Source organism: Bombina bombina, chromosome 4 (assembly GCF_027579735.1).
Source record: "Bombina bombina isolate aBomBom1 chromosome 4, aBomBom1.pri, whole genome shotgun sequence".
Taxonomy (NCBI): domain Eukaryota; kingdom Metazoa; phylum Chordata; class Amphibia; order Anura; family Bombinatoridae; genus Bombina; species Bombina bombina.
In genome coordinates, this window is record NC_069502.1 from 866,791,897 (window position 1) to 866,815,835 (window position 23,939).

A 23,939-nucleotide genomic window follows, 5' to 3' on the forward strand; every position below is an offset into this window, starting at 1 on the left:
AGACATGTGCGTTAAACTGACATAAGATATCCTGATTCACATAAACCCAAAGGCCATGAATGCAAAATGTAAATTATGCCAAAAAAACAGACGTACAAAAAAAAGCAAGGGGACTAATGTATAGAATATGTCTCAGGGCCATATAAATACCCAAATTAAAGCTATAGCATGTCTAAAAAGAAAAATAAAGATACCAAAAGACACTGACTTACCAGCAAACAGCAGTAAAAAGCCAGAACAGTACGGAAACATATGGAATAGGGGTATGTTGTAGATCAATAAAAGGAGGCAAAAGACAAGTCCCTGCAACCAATTATGGAGGGTCTGTGAAATAATTCTTATGAGGTGAAAAAAGAGCCACAAACAATACCCCATACACATCCTTCTAAAAAGCAAAATATCTGAGGGGAAACCGGGCATCAATATAAACAGAAAACCTCTCTCTGAAGCATCAAATGCGCAACATAATTCTTTTGACCACATCCAGCGGAGGCAAAGTAAACAAATGAAATACCTGTGAGGTGGGAGGCGTTTTATTTAGTTGTTGGGGTTTGGGAATCTTTGCCTCCTCAGTTGTAAGGAAGAATAATTCCCAGGAGTTATGGATCTTGGACTCTCACCACTTGTATTAAATAAATGCTCTCTTTCTCCTGTATGAACATTCTGATGATCAATGTTTTGATTTCCAAGTAAACCATTTTGCAATCAGATCATAAAAATGCTTTCTCTTCTGTATGAATTTTCTGATGACGAGTAAAACTTGATTTTCGAGCAAACCATTTTCCGCAGTCAGAACATGAAAATACTTTCTCTCCTGTATGAATCTTCTGATGATAAATAAGTTTTGATTTCCTAATAAAACATTTTCCGCAGTCAGAACATGAAAATGCTTTCTCTCCTGTATGAATTTTCTGATGATCAATAAGAGTTGATTTTTGAGTAAAACATTTCCCACAGTCATAACATAAAAATGCTTTTTCTCCTGTATGAATGTTCTGATGTCTTATAAGTTTTGATTTCCGAGTAAAACATTTCCCACAGTCTGAGCATGATAATGCTTCCCCTCCTGTATGAACTTTTTGATGATTAATAAGAGATGATTTATAAGTAAACCATCTCCCACAGTCAGAACATGCAAATGCTTTCTCTCCTGTATGAATTTTCTGATGATGAATAAGATTTGATTTCCGAGTAAACCACTTACCACAGTCAGAACATGAAAATGCTTTCTCTCCTGTATGAATGTTCTGGTGTCTAATAAGTTTTGATTTCCGAGTAAAACATTTCCCACACTCGGAACATGAAAAGGCTTTCTCTCCTGTATGAATTTTATGATGATCAATAAGAGTTGATTTCCGAGAAAACCATTTCCCACACTCAGAACATGAAAATGCTTTCTCTCCTGTATGAATTTTCAGATGATCAATAAGTTTTGATTTCTGAATAAAACATATCCCACAATCAGAACATGAAAAAGCTTTCTCTCCTGTATGAATTTTCTGATGATCAATAAGATTTGATTTCCGAGTAAACCATTTCCCACAGTCAGAACATGAAAATACTTTTTCTCCAGTATGAATTTTCTGATGATCAATAAGATTTGATTTACGAGTAAACCATTTCCCACAGTCAGAACATGAAAACACTTTCTCTCCAGTATGAGTTTTCTGATGATCCATAAGATTTGCTTTCTGAGTAAAGCATTTCCCACAGTCAGAACATGAAAATGCTTTCTCACCTGTATGAATTTTCTGATGCAAAATAAGATTTGATTTCTGAGAAAAACATTTCCCACAGTGAGAACATGAAAATGCTTTTTCTCCTGTATGAATTTTCTGATGCATAATTAAATTTGATTTCCGAGTAAACCATTTTCCACAGTCAGAACATGAAAATGCTTTCTCTCCAGTATGAATTTTTTGATGATCAATAAGATTTGATTTCCTTGTAAAACATTTCCCACAATGAGAACATGAAAATACTTTCTCTCCTGTATGAATTTTCACATGGTTACTAAGAGCTGACTTCAAGGTAAAACATTTTCCACATTCAGAACATACATTTCCCATGTGGCATTTTTCATTTTGAAGATGAGTGAAATAAGTATCAGCACTTTGACTGTGACCAGTATTATTGCAGTTTGTAAATGCACCTGTAGATAAGAAATACAATGGGAGTAATGTTATTTATTAATGACAATTATTTTATCTTGAGAGCATTTTAACTGTTCTGAATTAGTGTCCTCTACAAGTAAAGGGGACAGAATATGACTCCTACACCTTTCACAGCCTCCATTCTAAAGCTTAGGGGAAATTTACTGGACATTAGGTCATATTTTTTAAGGACTCTACAACATTCCATATTTATAAATTACTGAAATAAATAGAAATTAATGTGGTTATTATGTTGTTATTTTTTTATGTATTTAGAACTTTTAAAATTGTTTTACAGACAATTTTAGTAGTTTAATTATTTGAGTTGCAAAATTATTATTTATAACTATTACTTGTGTGCACAAGGAAGTTTTATTTTTGTAGAGTGTTTCATTTATACCAAATTATTTATTTATAATGAAGATTTTAATTTCATATAAAAAGTAATAGATGTTTAAAATAACTATATAGCGAACACAAGCAAATAGATTCTTCTGGAATGAATTACGTTTCTATTATGTAATTTAAAAATATTTAGTCACACAACTACACATAACTATTACTTGTGTGCACAAATGGTTATGTAGTTATTTGCAGTCATAATGCCTATTATATAGTCTTTGTAAAGCTAGTTTCCTCTTCACTGCATGCTGTACTGTTGGATCTCTAAGCACCATATGCATTTTTAGTGTAGTAAAATGGAAATTTTGTTAACTGATGAGCAATAATTCTTAAAGTGTCTGTTTATTTTGTTATTATTTAATAAGTGAGGGCAAAGTTTTCAGAGTATTACTGCAGATATTTTTCAAATAAATTACTCTCCTTTTCTGTAAGGGGTACTGCAGGGCTGGAAATTTTGTTCAAAACAGAGATGCAGCCTAAAAATTAATGTAATGAGTGCACACAATGTAATAGGGTAGTATGTAGTAGCCCTTGTGTCCCTCATTTACATCACACACATACATCCACTTGTGCCCTGCATCCCTCAGACATGTGAGACACGTACACTCACCTGGGCAATACTTCCATCAGACATGTCACATACGTACACTCACCTGCACCCCTCACACCTGTGTCCTGCATCACTCAGATGTGTCACACACACACTCACTTGTGCCCTTTTTCCCTCAGACATGTCAAAAGTACACTAACCTATGCCCTGTTTTCCTTTAGGCACAACACAAATGTAAACTCACTTGTATCAATATTGTCAAATATTGCCAGCTGTGGAGCTTCAGGCACTTTTATAAGCCACTGATCTTCTATTTCTTCTGTGTTATGCGAAATCTTAGCATTATTCTTACCTAATTAAAACAAAACATATTTTACAGTCTTTGTTCGGTTTTTAACATCACCTGTATACATCATATAAAGACGATCAAACGTTAGCTTTTGAGCTGAATGTCCCAATTGTGCACTAACCTGTACCCTTTGTCCCTCAAACACGTCAAGCATATACACTCATCTGCACCCTGCGTCCTTTAAGCAAACGCTACATATGTACACTCACAGTATAATTTTCTTTTCTTTTAAAAAAAAATATATATATATATATATATATATATATATATATATATATATATATATATATAATAATAATAATAACTATGAAAATTATTTACACATTTACAACTATTTTAAATCCTAACAGTACTGGTTGGGTATATAAACTCAATATAGTATATCTGTAATAACCCATATTTTTATATTATTTCATTTTTAAAAATGGTACAATTCAAAATACTTATTCGGTCCATTGAAGATTAGAGTTTCTAACTCCTATATCCACTGCATCTCTGAGTTTCCCCAATTCGTTATCCATATCCCTACCTCTCAAATATGATTTTAATTTTCTCAAATGTTTGAATGTCATTTCTTTGGGATCTTTATTATGTACCTTTCTAAAGTGACGTGAGACCGAATGTTTTTTTTTTTTTTAAAAAAACATTAATATTCCTGATATTTTCACTCCCTTTATTAAAGAATTTCCTCACTTTTACTTGAGATACATCCTATACATGTCCCACACTTGTAAAAGCCTTTTGATGTTATGTCACCTAGTTGATACTAATTTTCAATATTCATGTTTCTTGTATAGCTTCTATTGAGTATATTACCTAACCTGGGTGCTTTTTCTTAAAAGCTATTTAAGGTTTGTAAGGTAATATACCCATTGGCATTGGGTCTCTTTAAAATTTTCCAATGTGATTCAATAATTTTTTGTATTTCTCTGACTTGCTCATTGAATTCTGATAGTTTCTTTTTATATTTAAACAAGATAAGGAGGGTCACAAGAAAGAGCAGACAGTTCAGAAATTTTTCTAGCAGAAGAAATTGCCAAAATAAATAAAACCTTAATATACACTTTATGCGCAGGCTCAAAAGGAGTAGCCTGAACAACTCTTAAAACCAAATTAAGGTTCCAAGTAGGAGAAAACAAAATGTATGCTTACCTGATAAATTATTTTCTTTCTTGGCAGTAAATGAATTATTACTGTTGGAATTCAACACCTGGCCACCAGGAGGAGGCAAAGACACCCCAGTTTAAAGGCTTAACTATTCCTCCCACTTCCCCTACCGACTCAGTAATTCAAGCCGAGAATAAGGAAAAGTGAAGAGAGATGCAAGGGGTAGAGGTGTGCTGGAAGTCAAACTGCCAGCAAGAACCATCAGGGCGGAATCGTTGACTCTCATTGCCAAGAAAGAAAAGAATTTATGAGGTAAGCATAAATTTTGTTTTCTTTCTAATGGCAGCGAGAGTCCACAAATTCATTCATTACTGTTGGGAAACCAATTATCAAGCTGAAGAGGACACAGAATGAACGGGAGGGACAAATTCAAAGAAAAGCAGTGCTAAGCTGAAGGCACCATCACTTGAAGAACTTTTCTCCCAAAAGAAGCCTCAGCTGAGGCAAAAATGTCAAACTAGTAAAATTTAGAAAAGGTATGTAACGAAGACCAAGTCGCTGCCTTACAGACCTGATCCACTGAAGCTTCATTCTTAAAGTTCCAAGACGAAGATACTGCATGGGTAAAATGAGCTGTAATCCTAGAAGGAGGCTGCTGACCCACCTCTACATAGGCCATATGGATAAAACTCTTCAAGCAAAAGGAAAGTGAGGTCACAGTGGCTCTGATACAGTTATCCATACTTACGGCTCGTAAGCCAGTTTCAACCTTCAGATTCAGAGAATCTAGATTTTGATCGAAAAAGGGCCTCTCTCTGAGGCAACATATACACACACATTATATATATATATATATATATATATATATATATATATATATATATACACACACACACACACACACACACACACAAAACACGGGTGGGGTCAGCACTCTCAGGCCGGACCAGGTACACATCCTATGACACTGCAACATGCACAGCCCTGGGTGCAAACCAGCACTCTCAGGAAGCTGCACTGTCACCAGAGCCACAGGCAGTTAACCCCAGACAGGCCTGGATGCAAGGCCCAAACAGGCAAAATTAAAAAAAAAAATTACATTAATATAACACACAGAAAAAGTCCAGCACTCACTCACAAGCTCTCAACTAAGATAAAAAAACAGCAATGGAAGAGTTAGTTACCGCATCTGGCCAAATGGGAAAAGCCCAGGTACCTTGTCAAGGTCTCTTCCAAAAAAACCTGGGTCCCTAAACAGCCACACAATGCAGGCTCACAATCAAACTGTGAAAAAAAGACAGCGTAGATAAAAACATAAAAAAAATCTTTTTAAAGACACGATGAGTCCACGGATCATCTTCATTACTTATGGGATACAATACCCAAGCTAGAGGACACAGATGATACGGGAGGGACAAGACAAGGAACCTAAACGGAAGGCACCACTGCTTAAAGAACCTTTCTCCCAAAAGCGGCCTCAGCCGAGGCAAAAGTATCAAATTTATAGAAATCTGTTCCACAGAAGCTTCATTTTTGAATGCCCATGAGGAAGCAACAGCCCTAGTGGAATGAACTGTAACCCTCTCAGGAGGCTGCTGTCCAGCAGTCTCATATGCAAAACGGATGATACTCCTCAGCCAAAAAGAAAGATGTAGCCGTAGCTTTCTGACCTCTACGTTTCCCAGAGAAAATTACAAATAAAGAAGAGGACTGACAAAAGTCCTTAGTCGCTTGTAAGTAAAATTTTAAAGTACGGACAACGTCCAAATTGTGCAAAAGACGTTTTTTTGTTCTAAAATAAAACGTTACTGTCTCTTTAAAATTTAAAAAGGTAACCTCTTTTACTACATGGGAAATATGTGCTCAAAAAAGGGCCAAAAGATAATAAAATAACTCTATATCTCCAAAAAAAATTTGATGACAGAGAAAAACGTTACTGTGTCTTTTTTTTACTGCAATAGACAAAAACGTATCCCAGCAGCTAAACAGATCAAAATTCAGACACCCTTACACCTCAGCAACTCTGCTGAGGTGCCAACCTGCCAAACTGACTCACTCCCTGGTCTCAACTTTCTTAGAGCTGGAACGATCCGGATGCTCAGGAGCACAATAGCGCTATAACCACTTGCTTAAAGAGTTAGGAAACCATGCAGTTTTAGAGTCACAATGTGCAGATGTCCACTTCTGCAGGCTATTGCAACAATAGAATGGCTGAGTACTGCGCAGTTAACTTAGGAAGCGCGCAAAACGATAGCCCCGCCCATTGTGGGCGTTACAATCAAAAACACATTACACAATCGGCTTAAATGCTTTACATAAACCGATAAAATAACCACCATAAACGAAAAATGAGCTCACCTCCCAGCCCCAGTGCCTGTACTTATGGCTGTCCTGTCCAATACCCTCCAAATAAGAGGTATTGATGTCCCAACATAAGGAGCCCTTTGTCTGAGCCTAATGTGATTTCCAGATAACATTAAAGTGCCCACTTTCCTGAGATTAAGATATTGACCTAGATTACAAGTGCTAACTTTGTTTATTCTGGAGAATAAACAAAGTTAGCACTTACCTTAAACACTGTCCGACAGCAGGACAGTTCAGCAGGTTTAAGAGGTCCTCTCCATCCCATAGCACTGTGGAAAATGCTAAAGCCTGAGTTAAGTGTGCTTAGGCTATCATAAGAAGGGCAGCATAAATGTATAGGAGGCGCAGTGAGAATTATGTCCCACCAGTTCCTATTGCTCTAAAGCCACCAAAAGCTCTACTGAAGAGACTGATATAGACTACGGCTACACCCTAGTACAAAGCAGCACAATCTTGCACTACTTTAAAAATAATAAACTCTTGATTGAAGAATTATTTCTAACACCTAACTTTACCTCTTCCTATCACTAACGTAGGCAAAGAGAATGACTGCAGTGTGAGGGAAGGGAGGAGCTATTTAACAGCTCTGCTGTGGTGCTCTTTGCCTCCTCCTGCTGACCAGGAGGTGAATATCCTATAAGTAATGAAGATGATCCGTGGACTCATCGTGTCTTTAAAAAGAAATATCAGTAAGCTAGCAATATTCACACTTAAATTAGTAGGAAAGTCTCCAGAGGATTTAGCTTCTTAAGTAGCTTTAGGGACAGAAATAGAAGGCTCCATGATAAAAACTACAAAAAAAAAAAATAGAAAGCACAATCATAAAACTATGTCCCCCTAAAAAAAAAAAAAAAAAAAAAAAGGGAAAACCTTACCTCCTCCAAGCAGAAGCTTTAGCAAAACAGCAAGGCTGTAGAGCGCTAACGAGTCATCAGGAAGATTAACAAGGTAAATAAAATGAAATGAAAAATGCGCTAAAAATAAGACCAAAACAGCAAGAGAACGCACGTGCAAACAGATGTAATAAAAACAAGCTGATGCACATTAAAAAATACCTGCGTGTGAAAAAATGTTGCTCGCAAAAGATATTGACCTAGATTACAAGTTGTGAGGTACAGCTATACCACTGAAAAATTGGCCTTTGCGCACGGAATAGTCAGCTCAACCGTATTACAAGTCACGGCGGTACAGCTATACCGCAACCATCAATTCCGCACTCAAAAAATGGCTTTGGAATATTCTGACCGCACAATTTGTGTTGAGCTGGCTATTCCGCTAGCATTATAGCTTATACCATAATAATCCATGCCGCAATCAAAAGACCAGTAGTTATGGATTTTGCGAAACAAAAACGTTTCACAAAACTCATAACAAAAATGTTAGAAAGTACACTAACACCCATAAACTACCTATTAACCACTTAACCGCCACCCCCGCATCACAAATACTATTATAAACCTATTAACTCCTAATCTGACAGTCACCCACGTCGCCAACACTAACTTAAAGTATCAACCCCTAATCCGCCTCTCCCCGCACCGCCAACACTAAATAAAGCTATTAACCCCTAAACCGCTGACCGCCCACATCGCAACTCCCTAAATAAACCTATTAACCCCTAAACAGCCAGCCCCCACATCAGCCAGCCCCCACATCGCTCCTCCTAAAATAAACCTATTAACCCCTAAAACCACGACCCCCCACATCACTCCTACTAAAATAAACCTATTAACCCCTAAACCGCCGACCCCCCCACATCGCTACTACTAAAATAAACCTATTAATCCCTAAACCGCCGACCCCCCACATTGCGACAAACTAAACTAAACTATTAACCCCTAAACATAACACCCACTAGCTTTGAATTAAACTACCTCCAAATAAATAAAAAAACTTATCTGTGAAATAAAAAAAAACTAAGCTTAAACTATAAATAAACCCAACATTACTATTTAATTAATATATATATATATATATATATATATATATATATATATATATATATATATATATATATATATATATATATATATATATATATAAAATTTTAACAAATTTAAAAATTTAAAAATCATATGGAAAAAAACCCTAACATTACAAAAAATAACAAAATGTAAGAGTACAGAAAATAAACTAAATTATCCAAAATAAAAAAATTAAACCTAATCTAGTACCCTATAAAAACAAAAAAAACCACCCCAAAATAAAAACACCCCCTAATCTAACTACCAATAGTCCTTAAAATGGCCTTTTGTAGGGCATTGCCCTGAAGAAATCAGGTATTTTACATAAAAAAAATTAAACTTATGCTTACCTGATAAATGTATTTCTCTTGAGTCTATGGATCATCAGTAATTACTATTAGGAATATCACTCCTGGCCAGCAGGAGGAGGCAAAGAGCACCACAGCAAAGCTGTTAAGTATCCCTTCCATTCCCACAAACCCCAGTCATTAAACCGAAGAAAAAGGAAAGAAAGGAAGCAAAACAAGGAGCAGAGGTGCCTGAGGTATACAAAACAAAAAGACTGTCTGAAAAAACAGGGCGGGCTGTGGACTCACCGTGTCAAGAAAGAAAGAAATGTATCCGGTAAGCATAAATTTTGTTTTCTTTCTAATGACACGGTGAGTCCACGGATCATCAATAATTAATATTGGGATTCAATATCCAAGCTAGAGGACACAGATGATAAGGGAGGGACAAGACAGGGAACCAAAACAGAAGGCACCCCCGCTTGAAGAACCTTTCTCCCAAAAGAAGCCTCAGCCGAGGCAAAAGTATAAAATTTATAGAATTTCTAAAAAGTGTGTAGAGAGGACCAAGTTGCAGCATTGGAAATCTGTTCCACAGAAGCTTAATTTTTTAAGGCCAAGGAAGAAGAATAAATAGCCCTCGTGGAATGAGCCGTGATTCTCTCAGGAGGCTGCTGTCCAGCAGTTTCATTCGCCAAACAAATTACACTCCTCAGCCACAGAGAAAGAGACATAGCCGTAGCTTTCTGACCCCTGCGTTTTCCAGAGAAAACGACAAAGCAGAAGACTGGAAAAAATCCCTAGTCGTCTGCAAATAGTATTTCAACGCACGTACCACATCTAGGTTGTGCAGCAAACGCTCTTTATGAGAAGGGTTAGGACACAAAGAAGGAACAACGATTTCTTGGTTAATATTCCTATCCAAAACCACTTTAGGAAGGAAACCTAACTTAGTACGCAGAACCACCTTATCTGAATGAAAGATAAGGTAAGGGGATTCACACTGCAATGCCAAGAGTTCAGAGACTCTTCAAGAAGAAGAAATTGCGACAAGAAACAAAACTTGCCAAGATAACATCTTAATATCTAAGGAATGCATAGGCTTAAACTGAGCCTGCTAAAGAACAAGGTTAAGACTCCAGGGAGGAGTAACAGTTTTGAACACAGGCCGGATTCTGACCAAGGCCTGACAGAAGGATTGCACATCTGGCACATCCGCCAGACATTTGTGCAACAATATAGACAAGGCAGATATTTGACCCTTCAAGGTACTTGCAGATAACCCCTTCTTCAGACCTTAATGGAGAAAGGACAAAATTCTAGGAATCCTGACTCTACTCCACGAGAACCCCTTGGATTCACACCAGAACAGATATTTGTGCCATATCTTATGGTAAATCTTTCTACTCACAGGCTTACGAGCATAGATCAAGGTCTCAATGACCGACTCCGAAAACCCGCGCTTAGATAAAATTAAGCGTTCAATCTTCAAGCAGTCAACTTCAAAGAAAGGAGATTTGGATGAATAAAGGGCCCTTGAAGTAGAATGTCCTTCCTCAGTGGAAGTCTCCAAGGTGGAAGAGATGAAATCTCCACTAGGTCTGCATACCAGATCATGTGAGGCCACGCAGGTGCAATGAGGATCACCGACGCCCTCTCCTGTTTGATTCTAGCAATGACCCATGGAAGGGGAGCGAACGGAGGAAATAAGTATGCTAGACTGAAATTCCAAGGAACCGCCAGAGCATCTATCAGTACAGCATGAGGATCCCTTGACCTCGACCCGTACTTCGGGAGCTTGGCATTCTGTCAAGAAGCCATGAGACCCAGCTCCGGCTGTCCCCACTTGAGGATCAAGTTGGAAAACACCTCCGGATGGAGTTGCTACTCCCCCAGGTGAAAGTTCTGTCTGCTCAGAAAATCCACTTCCCAATTGTTCACTCCTGGATTGTGGATCGCAGATAGACAGCAGTTGTGGGTCTCCGCACCCTGAATCATTTTGGCTACCTCTGTCATAGCCAAGGAACCCCTAGTTCCTCCCTGATGGTTGATGTAAGCCACTGAAGTTATGTTGTCCGACTGGAACCTGATAAACCGGGCTGAAGCTGAGACCAGGCCAGAATAGCATTGAAGATTGCCCTCAGCTCTAGGATGTCTATGGGGAAAATTGACTCCTCCCGAGTCCATAGACCCTGAGCCTTTAACGAGCCCCAGACTGCTCCCCATCCCAGCAGGCTGGCATCCGTGGTCACAATCACCCAGGTAGGTCTGCGGAATCAGGTTCCCTGGGAGAGAATCTATCTTCCATCCGTGAGAGCACAGAAAAAAATAACAAGATCTCCGTGTGGGAGTTTGCTTGTTGAAATGACGGTGCCTGAACGAGAATGTCGTCCAGATAAGGTGCCACTGCAATGCCCCGCGACCGGAGCACCGCCAACAGCGCTCCCAGGACCTTTGAGAAAATTCTGGGAGCTGTGGCAAAGCCGAATGGAAGAGCCACAAACTGAAAGTGTTTGTCTAGAAACGCGAACCTCAGAAACTTGTGATGATCCTTGTGGATGGGAACATGCAGGTACGCATCCTTTAAGTCTACTGTTGTCATGAACTAACCCTCTTGAACCAAGGGAAGAATGGAACAAATAGTTTCCATCTTGAAGGATCGTACTCTGAGGAACTTGTTTAGCCTCTTTTTTGGGAACCACAAACAGATTGGAGTAGAATCCCAGACCCTGTTCCTGCATTGGAACAGGAACTATCACTCCCAGGGCGGAAAGATCCCGGACACAATCTAAGAAGGCCTCTCTTTTTATCTGGTCTACAGATAATCTTGAGAGAAGGAACCTGCCCCTGGGAGAAAAGGTCTTGAACTCTAGTTTGTATCCCTGGGACACTATGTCCACCACCCAGGGATCCGGAACATTCCGAACCCAGGCTTGAGCAAAGTGAGAAAGTCTGCCCCCAACAAGATCCGCTCCCGGATCAGGGGCAGACCCTTCATGCTGAATTTGAATCATTAACAGGCTTCTTAGATTGCTTCCCCTTGTTCCAAGACTGATTGGACTTCCACGAAGACTCGGACTGTTCCTATTTGGATGAGGGGGGCTTCCCTTTAAAGTTTTGAAAGGAACGAAAATTACTCTGACGTCCTTTCTGTTTATTTCTCTTATCCTGAGGGAGGAATGTCCCTTTCCTACCGTAATATCTGAAATAATTTCGGCCAAGCCCGCCCCAAACAAGGTCTTACCCTTGTAGGGAATCGCCAAAAGTTTGGACTTGGATGAAACATACGCAGACCAGGACTTCAACCATATGGCTCTGCGGGCCAGTACAGCGAAGCCAGAAATCTTTGCTCCCAACGTAATGACTTGAGGGGAAGCATCCGTGATAAAGGAATTGGCCAACTTAAGAGCCTTGATCCTATCCTGGATTTCTTGAAGGGGAGTATCTGTCTGAATAGAATCAGACAACGCATCTAACCAGTAGGCTGCCGCGCTGGTGACAGTAACAATACACGCCACAGGCTGCCATTGTAAACCCTGGTGAACATACATCTTTTTTAGTTACGCCTCCAACTTCATATCCTTAGGATCCTTAAAGGAACAGCTATCCTCTATGGGAATAGTGGTTCTCTTAGCCAAAAAATGCCCCTTCCACCTTGGGGACCGTTTGCCAAGACTCCTTAATAGAGTCAACTATTGGAAACATTTTCTTAAAAATTGGGGATGGAGAAAAACAGAATTTATGCTTACCTGATAAATTACTTTCTCTTGTGGTGTATCCAGTCCACGGATTCATCCTTTACTTGTGGGATATTCTCCTTCCCTACAGGAAGTGGCAAAGAGAGCACACAGCAGAGCTATCCATATAGCTCCACCTCCAGCTCCACCCCCCAGTCATTCGACCGAAGGTTAGGAAGAAAAAGGAGAAGCCATAGGGTGCAGTGGTGACTGTAGTTTAAACTAAAAATCTACCTGACTAATAGCCAGGGCGGGCCGTGGACTGGATACACCACAAGAGAAAGTAATTTATCAGGTAAGCATAAATTCTGTTTTCTCTTGTAAGGTGTATCCAGTCCACGGATTCATCCTTTACTTGTGGGATACCAATACCAAAGCTTTAGGACACGGATGAAGGGAGGGAACAAGACAGGTACCTTAAACGGAAGGCACCACTGCTTGTAAAACCTTTCTCCCAAAAATAGCCTCCAAAGAAGCAAAAGTCACAAATTTGTAAAATTTGGAAAAAGTATGCAGCGAAGACCAAGTCGCTGCCTTACAAATCTGTTAAACAGAAGCCTCATTTTTAAAAGCCCATGTGGAAGCCACTGCTCTGGTAGAATGAGCAGTAATTGTTTCATGAGGCTGCTGGCCAGCAGTCTCATAGGCCAAACGGATGATGCTTTTCAGCCAAAAGGAAAGAGAGGTAGCAGTCGCCTTCTGACCTCTCCTCTTACCAGAATAGATAACAAACAATGAAGTTGTTTGTCTGAAATCCTTAGTTGCTTGTAAATAGAACTTTAAAGCACAAACCACATCAAGATTGTGCAACAAACGTTCCTTCTTCGACGAAGGATTAGGACACAGAGAAGGAACAATAATTTCCTGGTTAATATTCTTATTAGACACAACCTTAGGAAGAAAACCGGGTTTTGTACGCAAAACTACCTTATCTGCATGGAACACCAAGTTCTTTGGAATACAAAAAGTCAAAGTGAACTGGCGAGGAGGGAACCATGAGCATAAACTGTTGTTCAACGAGTCCAAATGGATTTTCATGATGGACTGCCTCTTCCCGAAAGGGCTAAATCATAAGGAAGACCTTGCACATCTACTAAATTTACACTAACGAATGGTTTATGTCAAACATAGTGTCTCCTAAATAAGTGCCCCAATTTGGAACCGAAACATGGGAAGCCATCTCAAGTACCCTCTCTTCCTATAAAAATAAGAAATTCAGTCTCAGACCATGAAATACCAACAAACCTTTAATAGGTTTAGACTACACTGGTCAGAAGCATTGTATGTCCTAATAGGACCCATGGGAAAAAAAGGGGGATCACTAGGAAGATTTAGACAATAATAAATGTCCTCCAGAAAAATAACCCATTAGAAATTATAAACGTAAGACCAAATTGAAGGTCTCCTAAAGTTAAAGCACACAGGTAGCACATACACCCCCTTCAATTGAAGCATTTCCAAACTAACTACCACGAACTGGAATTTGGACATCCCTTGAGCCAAGAGAACTGTAAACAACAACTTGCTCATCTTTGACCATAGAGCTGATAACAGATCTATATATATATATATATATATATATATATATATATATATATATATATATATATATATATATATATATATATATATATATATATATATATATATATATATATATATATATATATATATATACATACACACACACACACACACACAACACACAGAGGAAACCCAGCACTCACTTACAAGCTCTCAGCTAAGATTTAAAAGCAAAACTGGAAAGGTTAGTCACCGCATCTGGCCAAATGGGACAAGCTCAGGTACCACGTCAAGGTCCTTTCCAATACCTGAGACCCTAAAACAGCCACACAATGCAAGCTTTCAAATCCAAACAAACTGAAAACAAAAAAAGGGTGCACAGGAATATGTAATCACCCTAGACAAATACAAAACACGGAAGGGAACTGCACTCTCATACCGGACCGGGTACACATCCTATGACCCTGCAACATGCTCAGCCCTGGGTGCCACTGGCACTCACAGGAAGCTGTGCTGTCCCCAGAGCCACAAGCAGTTAACCCCAGACAGGTCTGGGTGCAAGAACCATAGGGAAAATTACAAAACAAATTAATACAACACACAGAGAAAACCCAGCACTCACTCACTTGTTTTCAGTTTGTTTGGATTTGAAAGCTTGCATTGTGTGGCTGTTTTAGGGTCTCAGGTATTGGAAAGGACCTTGACGTGGTACCTGAGCTTGTCCCATTTGGCCAGATGTGGTGACTAACCTTTCCAGTTTTGCTTTTAAATCTTAGCTGAGAGCTTGCAAGTGAGTGCTGGGTTTTCTCTGTGTGTTGTATTACTTTGTTTTGTAATTTTCCCTATGGTTCTTGCACCCAGACCTGTCTGGGGTTAACTACTTGTGGCTCTGGGGACAGCACAGCTTCCTGTGAGTGCCAGTGGCACCCAGGGCTGAGCATGTTGCAGGGTCATAGGATGTGTACCCGGTCCGGTATGAGAGTGCAGTTCCCTTCCGTGTTTTATATATATATATAGACAAATAGAATCTAAAATGTAGATGACAATCAAAATCAAAAACTATGACGATATCCATAGGAAACAAGCATACAGAATTAAAGACATTCCTCCACCAAAAGGGATTATTGAGTGTTGGTATAGTTCTACTTAGAACAAAGAAGACTTAACATACACAACATAGATATATATAGATATATATATAAATCCTGACATGTTTATTTAACATCCTATTAGAAAAATTAAGTTTTACCGCATTCAAAAGAAATATAAGAAGGAGAATACTGAAGCTATTAGATTAAGTTATTATAGATACAGTATTAGCCCCTAGCTAAGATAGAACCACAGATGATAATACACATCCCTAAGACATTCATCTCTACCTGGATACATATCAATCATCGTAATTACCACATTGTAAATAAACACTAAGGTTCATCCTACTATAAAACTGCAATGAAGAAAATTTTGGATCTAACATATTGGAAACATAAGTATTAAAATCACAGGGCCAGTCCGATTTTGACTACACAGACCGGATTAAGCCTATCTGACAATCTCTTATGTTTTTAACCGTTTAAAGACTACTAGACATCACAATGATTATTTAATTATCAGTCATGAGAAAGGCACATATGATCCATACTAGCCACATGCGATATAGATCTGAAACCACTAAAGATACATAGAGATATATATATATGTTTACATTCCATACTAATATCTTATTGGAACAACATCATATCCACAATCTTAGACCAACGATAATGACTTAATGACGTATATAAAAGTCCATATATAGATAAGAAACCCCGTGAGTCCATTACGAATATCACAAATGTTCACACATCTAACAAAAAAACGGAGGATCTAAACAACAAGACGAAATATATAAATATAAAAACATAAGAAATCATCTAGTCAAAAAACCACAGATAGGATTGAGAAAACACAGAGTAAAACATATACGAGTTTATTAGAGGCATATATATGTTAGAAGAGTAACCTATCCCCCAAAATATATGACAGTTACACGTAGAAGCAGTAACAACAGTTAAGACCGGAAGTCCACTGCAGACTACATAGACCAGAAAGCAACACGGAAGTTGCCACTTCCGGTCTGAAAACTTCTATCGATAATAACAAATAAAATCATTGAGAATCAAAGGCTAGTCCAAACTTCTCCCCTTAAGAAAAAACAGAAAACACTGGAACACCTAACAGAACATATGAGGGTAATAACGAAGTTCATTACAGTAGCAAGTTATAACGATCATATGTCTGTATTAGAACCGGACACAGAACTAAAGCACAGATGAAAGTTTTTAAGTTTACTAGGATAGATAGTAACATATTAGGATTGAATATCACACTGATAAGTAAGAGTGAAAGAACATTAATACATTTCCCAGAGATGCTTTGAGGCAAACAGGAAGGGGAATTCCCTGCCACTGTTTGGCGCCAAATCTCCCACAATCAATCTCACATCCAGGCTTTAAAAGCTCCCAGACTAATGAATTCAGTATAGTCTTGATAAAGGCCAATTCGTGGCCGAAACACGTTAACATACTGGTGAGCTTGTTACCTATACCATTATTGTCTCTTGTATACAGTATTGCACTATTGTTTCTTTCTTTCTTTTTCAGGCGTTCTAATATCTACTTATAATATTGGTATTTTTTATTATATTCTTTGCCTATGCAAACTATGGACGTTTCACAGAAATTTTAACTGAAAATCAGAGGAGTTGGTAATCACCACCTCTGAACCTTGGCACCAAGGGTGCCGAAGTAGCCCCTTAATAAGGGCACCCATTTTGTCCTGTTTTATTTTAATTTTTATTTGTATTTTTGTTCTTTTCACCATCTCCTCTATATATTTTTCATCATTTTTTTCAATATATTTTTTCATTATTTTTTGCCTACTATTTTTGTCTTTTTCCAAATATAACCCACACCATCACATTCCTGATTGGACTGTTACGATATTAGTACTTTTTGGAACTGACCCCTCATAGGATTATTTTATGGAACTGATCTTTCAAAGGATTGTCAACTCCAAACGTTTTATGTCTGGGTGTTTTATCTATACACCAATTTAATTCACCATTACACCATCATCACATTTGGAGGACATTGTAACTTTTCTCTAAGAGACTACATATTTGTTCTTATTTATATTTTTTCTATATTTTTGTAACACTAGCGCTAGTGTGGGCATCATTTTGGGTTGACACCCACCCCTCACAGACATCACGTCCCCTCACATCACTTTTGTTTTTGAGGTCCTATTAACAGGACTCACACGTTTTGAAAGCTGTATCAATTTTTTGTATAAACTTTGCACAATCTTATAGTTGATTTATAAGTGTTGATTGCTGACATCACCTTGTTTGTAGACACAATTCGCATCACCTTTTATTGCACCTATACTACTTATTAGGAGTCAACTCATGTAATAGAATCTACCACCATACAGACTCAAACACCAGCTTATCCACTGTGGACTCACACATGCTGCTTTGAATATAGCTAAAACCAGTTTTAATTCAATGATTCGTTAAGCCAGCTCATTACAATCTTTGTACCTTTCAAAAATTTCTTTCTCATGGATCCATGGATTTTATTGTAATACTTTATTGCAAGATTTAACGTTTGATCTTTGCATTGGATTTTAATATTATATTGGAAATTTACTTATGTTTTTAATCGATTGTATATTAAAATAATTGTTACATCCTCAAGCTCTAGCCTTTTAAGCTTTTTTTAGCGCTTACTATCGCTCCCTATTCTGTAATTCAATTTTTAGCCTACTAGGAGGCTAATCTGTTAGTAAGCTTAAGGCCTCCCTTATACAAATAGCGCTCGGCACACACCCCAACGTGAGTCACACTGTAACGCAGATAACTCTGAAACTCGTCGAGCAGAAGAGATAGCTACCAAAAACAAAACCTTCCAAGATAAAAGCTTAATATCTATGGAATGTAAAGGTTCAAACGGAACCCCTTGCAGAACTGAAAGGACTAAATTCAGATTCCATGGCGGAGCCCCAGGTCTATAAACAGGCTTGATTCTGACTAAAGCCTGAGAAAACGCTTGAACGTCTGGTACCTCATCCAGACGTTTGTGTAAAAGAATAGACAAAGCAGATATCTGTCCCTTTAAGGAACTAGCTGACAGTCCTTTCTCCAATCCATCTTGGAGAAAAGACAATATCCTGGGATTCCTAATCTTACTCCATGAGTAACCCTTGGATTCGCACCAACAAAGATATTTCTGCCAAATCTTATGGTAGATTTTCCTGGTGACAGGCTTTCTAGCCTGAATCAGGGTATTGATAACCGACTCAGAGAAACCACGCTTTGATAGAATTAGGCGTTCAATCTCCAAGCAGTCAGACGCAGAGAAATTAGATTTGGATGTTTGAAAGGACCTTGAAGTAGAAGGTCCTGCCTCATTGGCAGAGTCCACGGTGGAACGGATGACATGTCCACTAGGTCTGCATACCAAGTCCTGCGTGGCCACGCAGGCGCTATCAGAATCACAGATGCCCTCTCCTGCTTGCTTCTGGCAACCAGACGCGGAAGGAGAGGAAACGGTGGGAACACATAGGCCTGATTGAAGGACCAAGGTGCTGCTAGAGCATCTACCAACACCGCCAGGGGATCCCGGGACCTGGACCCATAAAGAGGAAGTGTGGCATTCTGACGGGACACCATCAGATCCAATGCTGGAGTGCCCCATAGCGGAGTCAGCTGGGCAAATACCTCCGGGTGGAGTTCCCACTCCCCCGGATGAAAAGTCTGACGACTTAGAAAATCCGCCTCCCAGTTGTCTACTCCTGGGATGTGAATTGCTGAGAGGTGGCAAGAGTGATCCTCCGCCCACCTGATTATTTTGGTGACTTCCATCATTGCTAGGGGACTCCTTGTTCCCCCTTGATGGTTGATGTAAGCTACAGTCGTGATGTTGTCCGACTGAAACCTGATGAATTTGGCCGCAGATAGCTGCAGCCATGCCTGAAGAGCGTTGAATATCTCCCTCAGTTCCAGAATGTTGATCGGGAGAAGAGCTTCTTCCCGAGACCATAAGCCCTGAGCTTTCAGGGAGTCCCAGACTGCACCCCAGCCCAATAAACTGGCGTCGGTCCTTACGATGATTCACTCTGGTCTGCGGAAACACATTCCCTGAGACAGGTGATCCTGAGACAACCACCAGAGAAGAGAATCTCTGGTCTCCTGGTCCAACTGTATTTGAGGAGACAAATCTGCATAATCCCCATTCCACTGTTTGAGCATGCATAATTGCAGTGGTCTGAGGTTTATCCGTGCAAAAAGGACTATGTCCATTGCCGCTACCATTAATCCGATTGTCTCCATGCACTGAGCTACAGATGGCCGAGGAATGGAATGAAGAGCTCGGCAAGTAGTTAAGAGTTTTAACTTTCTGACCTCTGTCAGAAATATTTTCATTTCTACCGAGTCTAGTAGAGTTCCTAGGAAGGGAACTCTTGTGAGGGGGGAGAGAGAACTCTTTTTGATGTTCACCTTCCACCCGTGAGACCTCAGAAAGGCCACTACAATTTCCGTGTGAGACTTGGCTCTTTGGAAAGTCGACGCCTGAACTAAGATGTCGTCTAGATAAGGCGCCACTGCTATGCCCCGCGGTCTTAGAACCGCCAGGAGGGACCCTAGCACTTTTGTGAAAATTCTGGGAGCACTGGCCAACCCGAAAGGAACAGCCACAAACTGATAATGCTGATCCAGAAAAGCGAACCTGAGAAACTGGTGATGATCTTTGTGGATAGGAATATGTAGGTACGCATCCTTTAGATCCACGGTAGTCATATATTGACCCTCCTGGATCATAGGTAGGATTGTCCGAATGGTCTCTATCTTGAATGATGGGACTCTGAGGAACTTGTTTAGAATTTTGAGATCCAGGATTGGTCTGAAAGTTCCGTCTTTTTTGGGAACCACAAACAGGTTTGAGTAAAACCCCAGCCCTTGTTCCGCTATTGGAACTGGGTGGATCACTCCCATTGTATGAAGGTCTTCTACACAGCATAAGAACGCCTCTTTCTTTGTCATGTCTGAAGACAGACGAGAAATATGGAACCTTCCCCTTGGAGGGGAGTCCTTGAATTCTAGAAGATATCCCTGGGATACAATCTCTAAGGCCCAGGGATCGTGTACGTCTCTTGCCCAGGCCTGAGCGAAGAGAGAGAGTCTGCCCCCTACGAGATCCGGTCCCGGATCGGGGGCTACCCCTTCATGCTGTCTTAGAGGCAGCAGCAGGCTTCTTGGCCTGTTTACCCTTGTTCCAGACCTGGTAAGGCTTCCAGGCTGCCCTGGGTTGTGAAGTGTTACCCTCTTGCTTGCAGCAGGGGAGGATGAAGCAAGACCGCTCCTGAAGTTCCGAAAGGAACAAAAATTATTTTGTTTGTTCTTCGTCTTGAAGGACTTGTCCTGGGGGAGAGCATGGCCTTTTCTCCCAGTGATTTCTGAGATAATCTCTTTCAATTCAGGCCCAAAAAGGGTCTTTCCTTTGAAAGGGATGTTCAGTAGTTTGGATTTTGACGACACATCAGCCGACCAGGACTTCAGCCATAGCGCCCTGCGCGCCAGAATGGCGAAGCCTGAATTCTTTGCCGCTAACTTAGCTAGTTGGAAAGCGCCATCTGTGATAAAAGAATTAGCCAGCTTAAGAGCCTTAATTCTGTCCATAATGTCCTCATATGAGGTCTCCGTCTGGAGCGCCTCTTCCAGCGCTTCTAACCAGAAAGCAGCTGCAGTAGTTACAGGAACAATGCACACTATAGGTTGGAGAAGAAAACCTTGTTGTACAAAAATTTTCTTAAGTAAACCCTCTAATTTTTTATCCATAGGGTCTTTAAAAGCACAACAGTCCTCAATTGGTATGGTTGTGCGTTTAGCAAGTGAAGAAACAGCCCCCTCCACCTTAGGGACCGTCTGCCACGAGTCCCGCGTGGTGTCAGATATGGGGAACATTTTCTTAAAAACAGGAGGGGGAACAAACAGAATACCTGGTCTATCCCACTCCCTAGTTACTATATCCACAATCCTCTTAGGGACCGGGAACACATCAGTGTAAACAGGCACTTCTAGGTACTTGTCCATTTTACACAATTTCTCTGGAACCACCAAAGGGTCGCAGTCATCGAGGGTAACTAGTACCTCCCTGAGCAATAAGCGGAGGTGTTCTAGCTTAAAATTAAATGCCAACGTATCTGAGTCTGTCTGAGAAGCAACCTTTCCTGAATCGGAAATTTCTCCCTCAGACGGCACATCCCTCGCCCCCATTTCAGAGCGTTGTGATTGTATACGGCTACCAAAGCGTCAGAATGCTCAGAATCTGTTCTTAAAACAGAGCTATCACGCTTTGCAGGTAACATAGGCAGTCTAGATAAAAACACTGAAAGGGAATTATCCATAACTGCCGCCAATTCTTGCAAGGTAAAAGAGTTAGACGCACTAGAGGTGCTAGGCGTCGCTTGAGCGGGCGTAACTGGTTGTGACACTTTGGGAGAGGATAACGGGCTAACCTCATTAACTTCTGTCTGAGAATCATCTTGGGCCACATTTTTAAGTGCAACAATCTGTTCTTTAAAATATATAGACATATCAGTACAAGTGGGACACATTCTGAGAGGGGGTTCCACCATGGCTTCTAAACACATTGAACAAGGATTTTCCTTAGTGTCAGACATGTTTAACAGACTAGTTTTAAGACAAACAGGCTTAGAAAACACTTTAATCAAGTAAAAACACACTTTGCAAAAAAAACGTTACTGGGCCTTTAAGAGATAAAAAAGGCACACAATTTTCCAAAACAGTGAAAAAAGCAGCAAACTTCACAGTATGTACCTAAAGCATTGGTAAGATTGCACAACTAGCAAGAAAAACGATTAACCCCTTAATGCCCAAACCGGATCAATAGCAAGCTAACAACCGGTTAAAACAACTTCAGCACCTTGCCACAGCTCTGCTGTGGCCCTACCTGCCCTTAGGGACCAGATTTGTGGGGAAAAAGCTTTTTATAGGCCCTCAAACAGAAGCAGGACCCTCCATGTGGGACAGCCTGAAGATCTAGTCAGTCTAACTGCGCATCTGAGGTGCGAAATTAGGCCCCTCCCACCTTACTCCGGTGTTGTGAGGCCTAAAGAAACACTCCTAAGTGTTATATTATACAGCCATGATGGTAGCAACTCCTGAAAGATACCCCAAAGGAGCCTCAAAGTGTCTCAAAAAAACATAATTTATGCTTACCTGATAAATTTATTTCTCTTGTAGTGTATCCAGTCCACGGATCATCCATTACTTGTGGGATATTCTCCTTCCCAACAGGAAGTTGCAAGAGGATCACCCACAGCAGAGCTGCTATATAGCTCCTCCCCTCACTGCAATATCCAGTCATTCGACCGAAACAAGCCGAGAAAGGAGAAACCATAGGGTGCAGTGGTGACTGAAGTTTAATTAAAATTTAGACCTGCCTTAAAAGGACAGGACGGGCCGTGGACTGGATACACTACAAGAGAAATAAATTTATCAGGTAAGCATAAATTATGTTTTCTCTTGTTAAGTGTATCCAGTCCACGGATCATCCATTACTTGTGGGATACCAATACCCAAGCTAAAGTACACGGATGATGGGAGGGACAAGGCAGGAACCTAAACGGAAGGAACCACTGCCTGAAGAACCTCTCTCCCAAAAACAGCCTCCGAAGAAGCAAAAGTATCAAATTTGTAAAATTTTGAAAAGGTATGAAGCGAAGACCAAGTCGCAGCGTTGCAAATCTGTTCAACAGAGGCCTCATTTTTAAAGGCCCAGGTGGAAGCCACAGCTCTAGTGGAATGAGCTGTAATTCTTTCAGGGGGCTGCTGTCCAGCAGTCTCATAGGCTAAACGGATTATACTCCGAAGCCAAAAAGAAAGAGAGGTTGCCGAGGCCTTTTGACCTCTCCTCTGTCCAGAGTAAACAACAAACAGGTTAGATGTTTGACGAAAATCTTTAGTAGCCTGCAAGTAAAACTTCAAGGCACGGACTACGTCTAGATTATGCAAAAGACGTTCCTTCTTTGAAGAAGGATTAGGACATAACGATGGAACAACAATCTCTTGATTGATATTCCTGTTAGAAACCACCTTAGGTAAAAACCCAGGTTTTGTACGCAGAACTACTTTATCTGAATGAAAGATCAGATAAGGAGAATCACAATGTAAGGCAGATAACTCCGAGACTCTTCGAGCCAAGGAAATAGCCATCAGAAAAAGAACTTTCCATGATAGAAGTTTGATATCAATAGAATGAAGGGGTTCAAACGGAACCCCTTGAAGAACTTAAGAACCAAGTTTAAGCTCCATGGGGGAGCAACAGGTTTAAACACAGGCTTAATTCTAACTAAAGCCTGACAAAATGCCTGAACGTCTGGAACTTCTGCCAGACACTTGTGTAAAAGAATAGACAGAGCAGAAATCTGTCCCTTT

General features: G+C 40.0%; 1 protein-coding gene across 1 annotated transcript in view; it reads right to left on the reverse strand.

Annotated features, from left to right (window-relative positions):
• Nucleotides 1-517: 517 nt before the first annotated feature.
• The window catches only part of LOC128658021 (gastrula zinc finger protein XlCGF26.1-like), a 57,301-nt gene continuing 33,879 nt past the window's right edge, over nucleotides 518-23,939 (reverse strand). The window contains exons 3-5 of the mRNA XM_053712464.1: nucleotides 5,839-5,845; nucleotides 3,350-3,457; nucleotides 518-2,152 (exon numbers count right to left, since the gene is read on the reverse strand). Of these exons, the coding sequence (XP_053568439.1) occupies nucleotides 711-2,152; nucleotides 3,350-3,457; nucleotides 5,839-5,845 (1,557 nt within the window). The 3' untranslated portion in view covers nucleotides 518-710. The remainder of the gene's footprint in view (nucleotides 2,153-3,349; nucleotides 3,458-5,838; nucleotides 5,846-23,939) is intronic.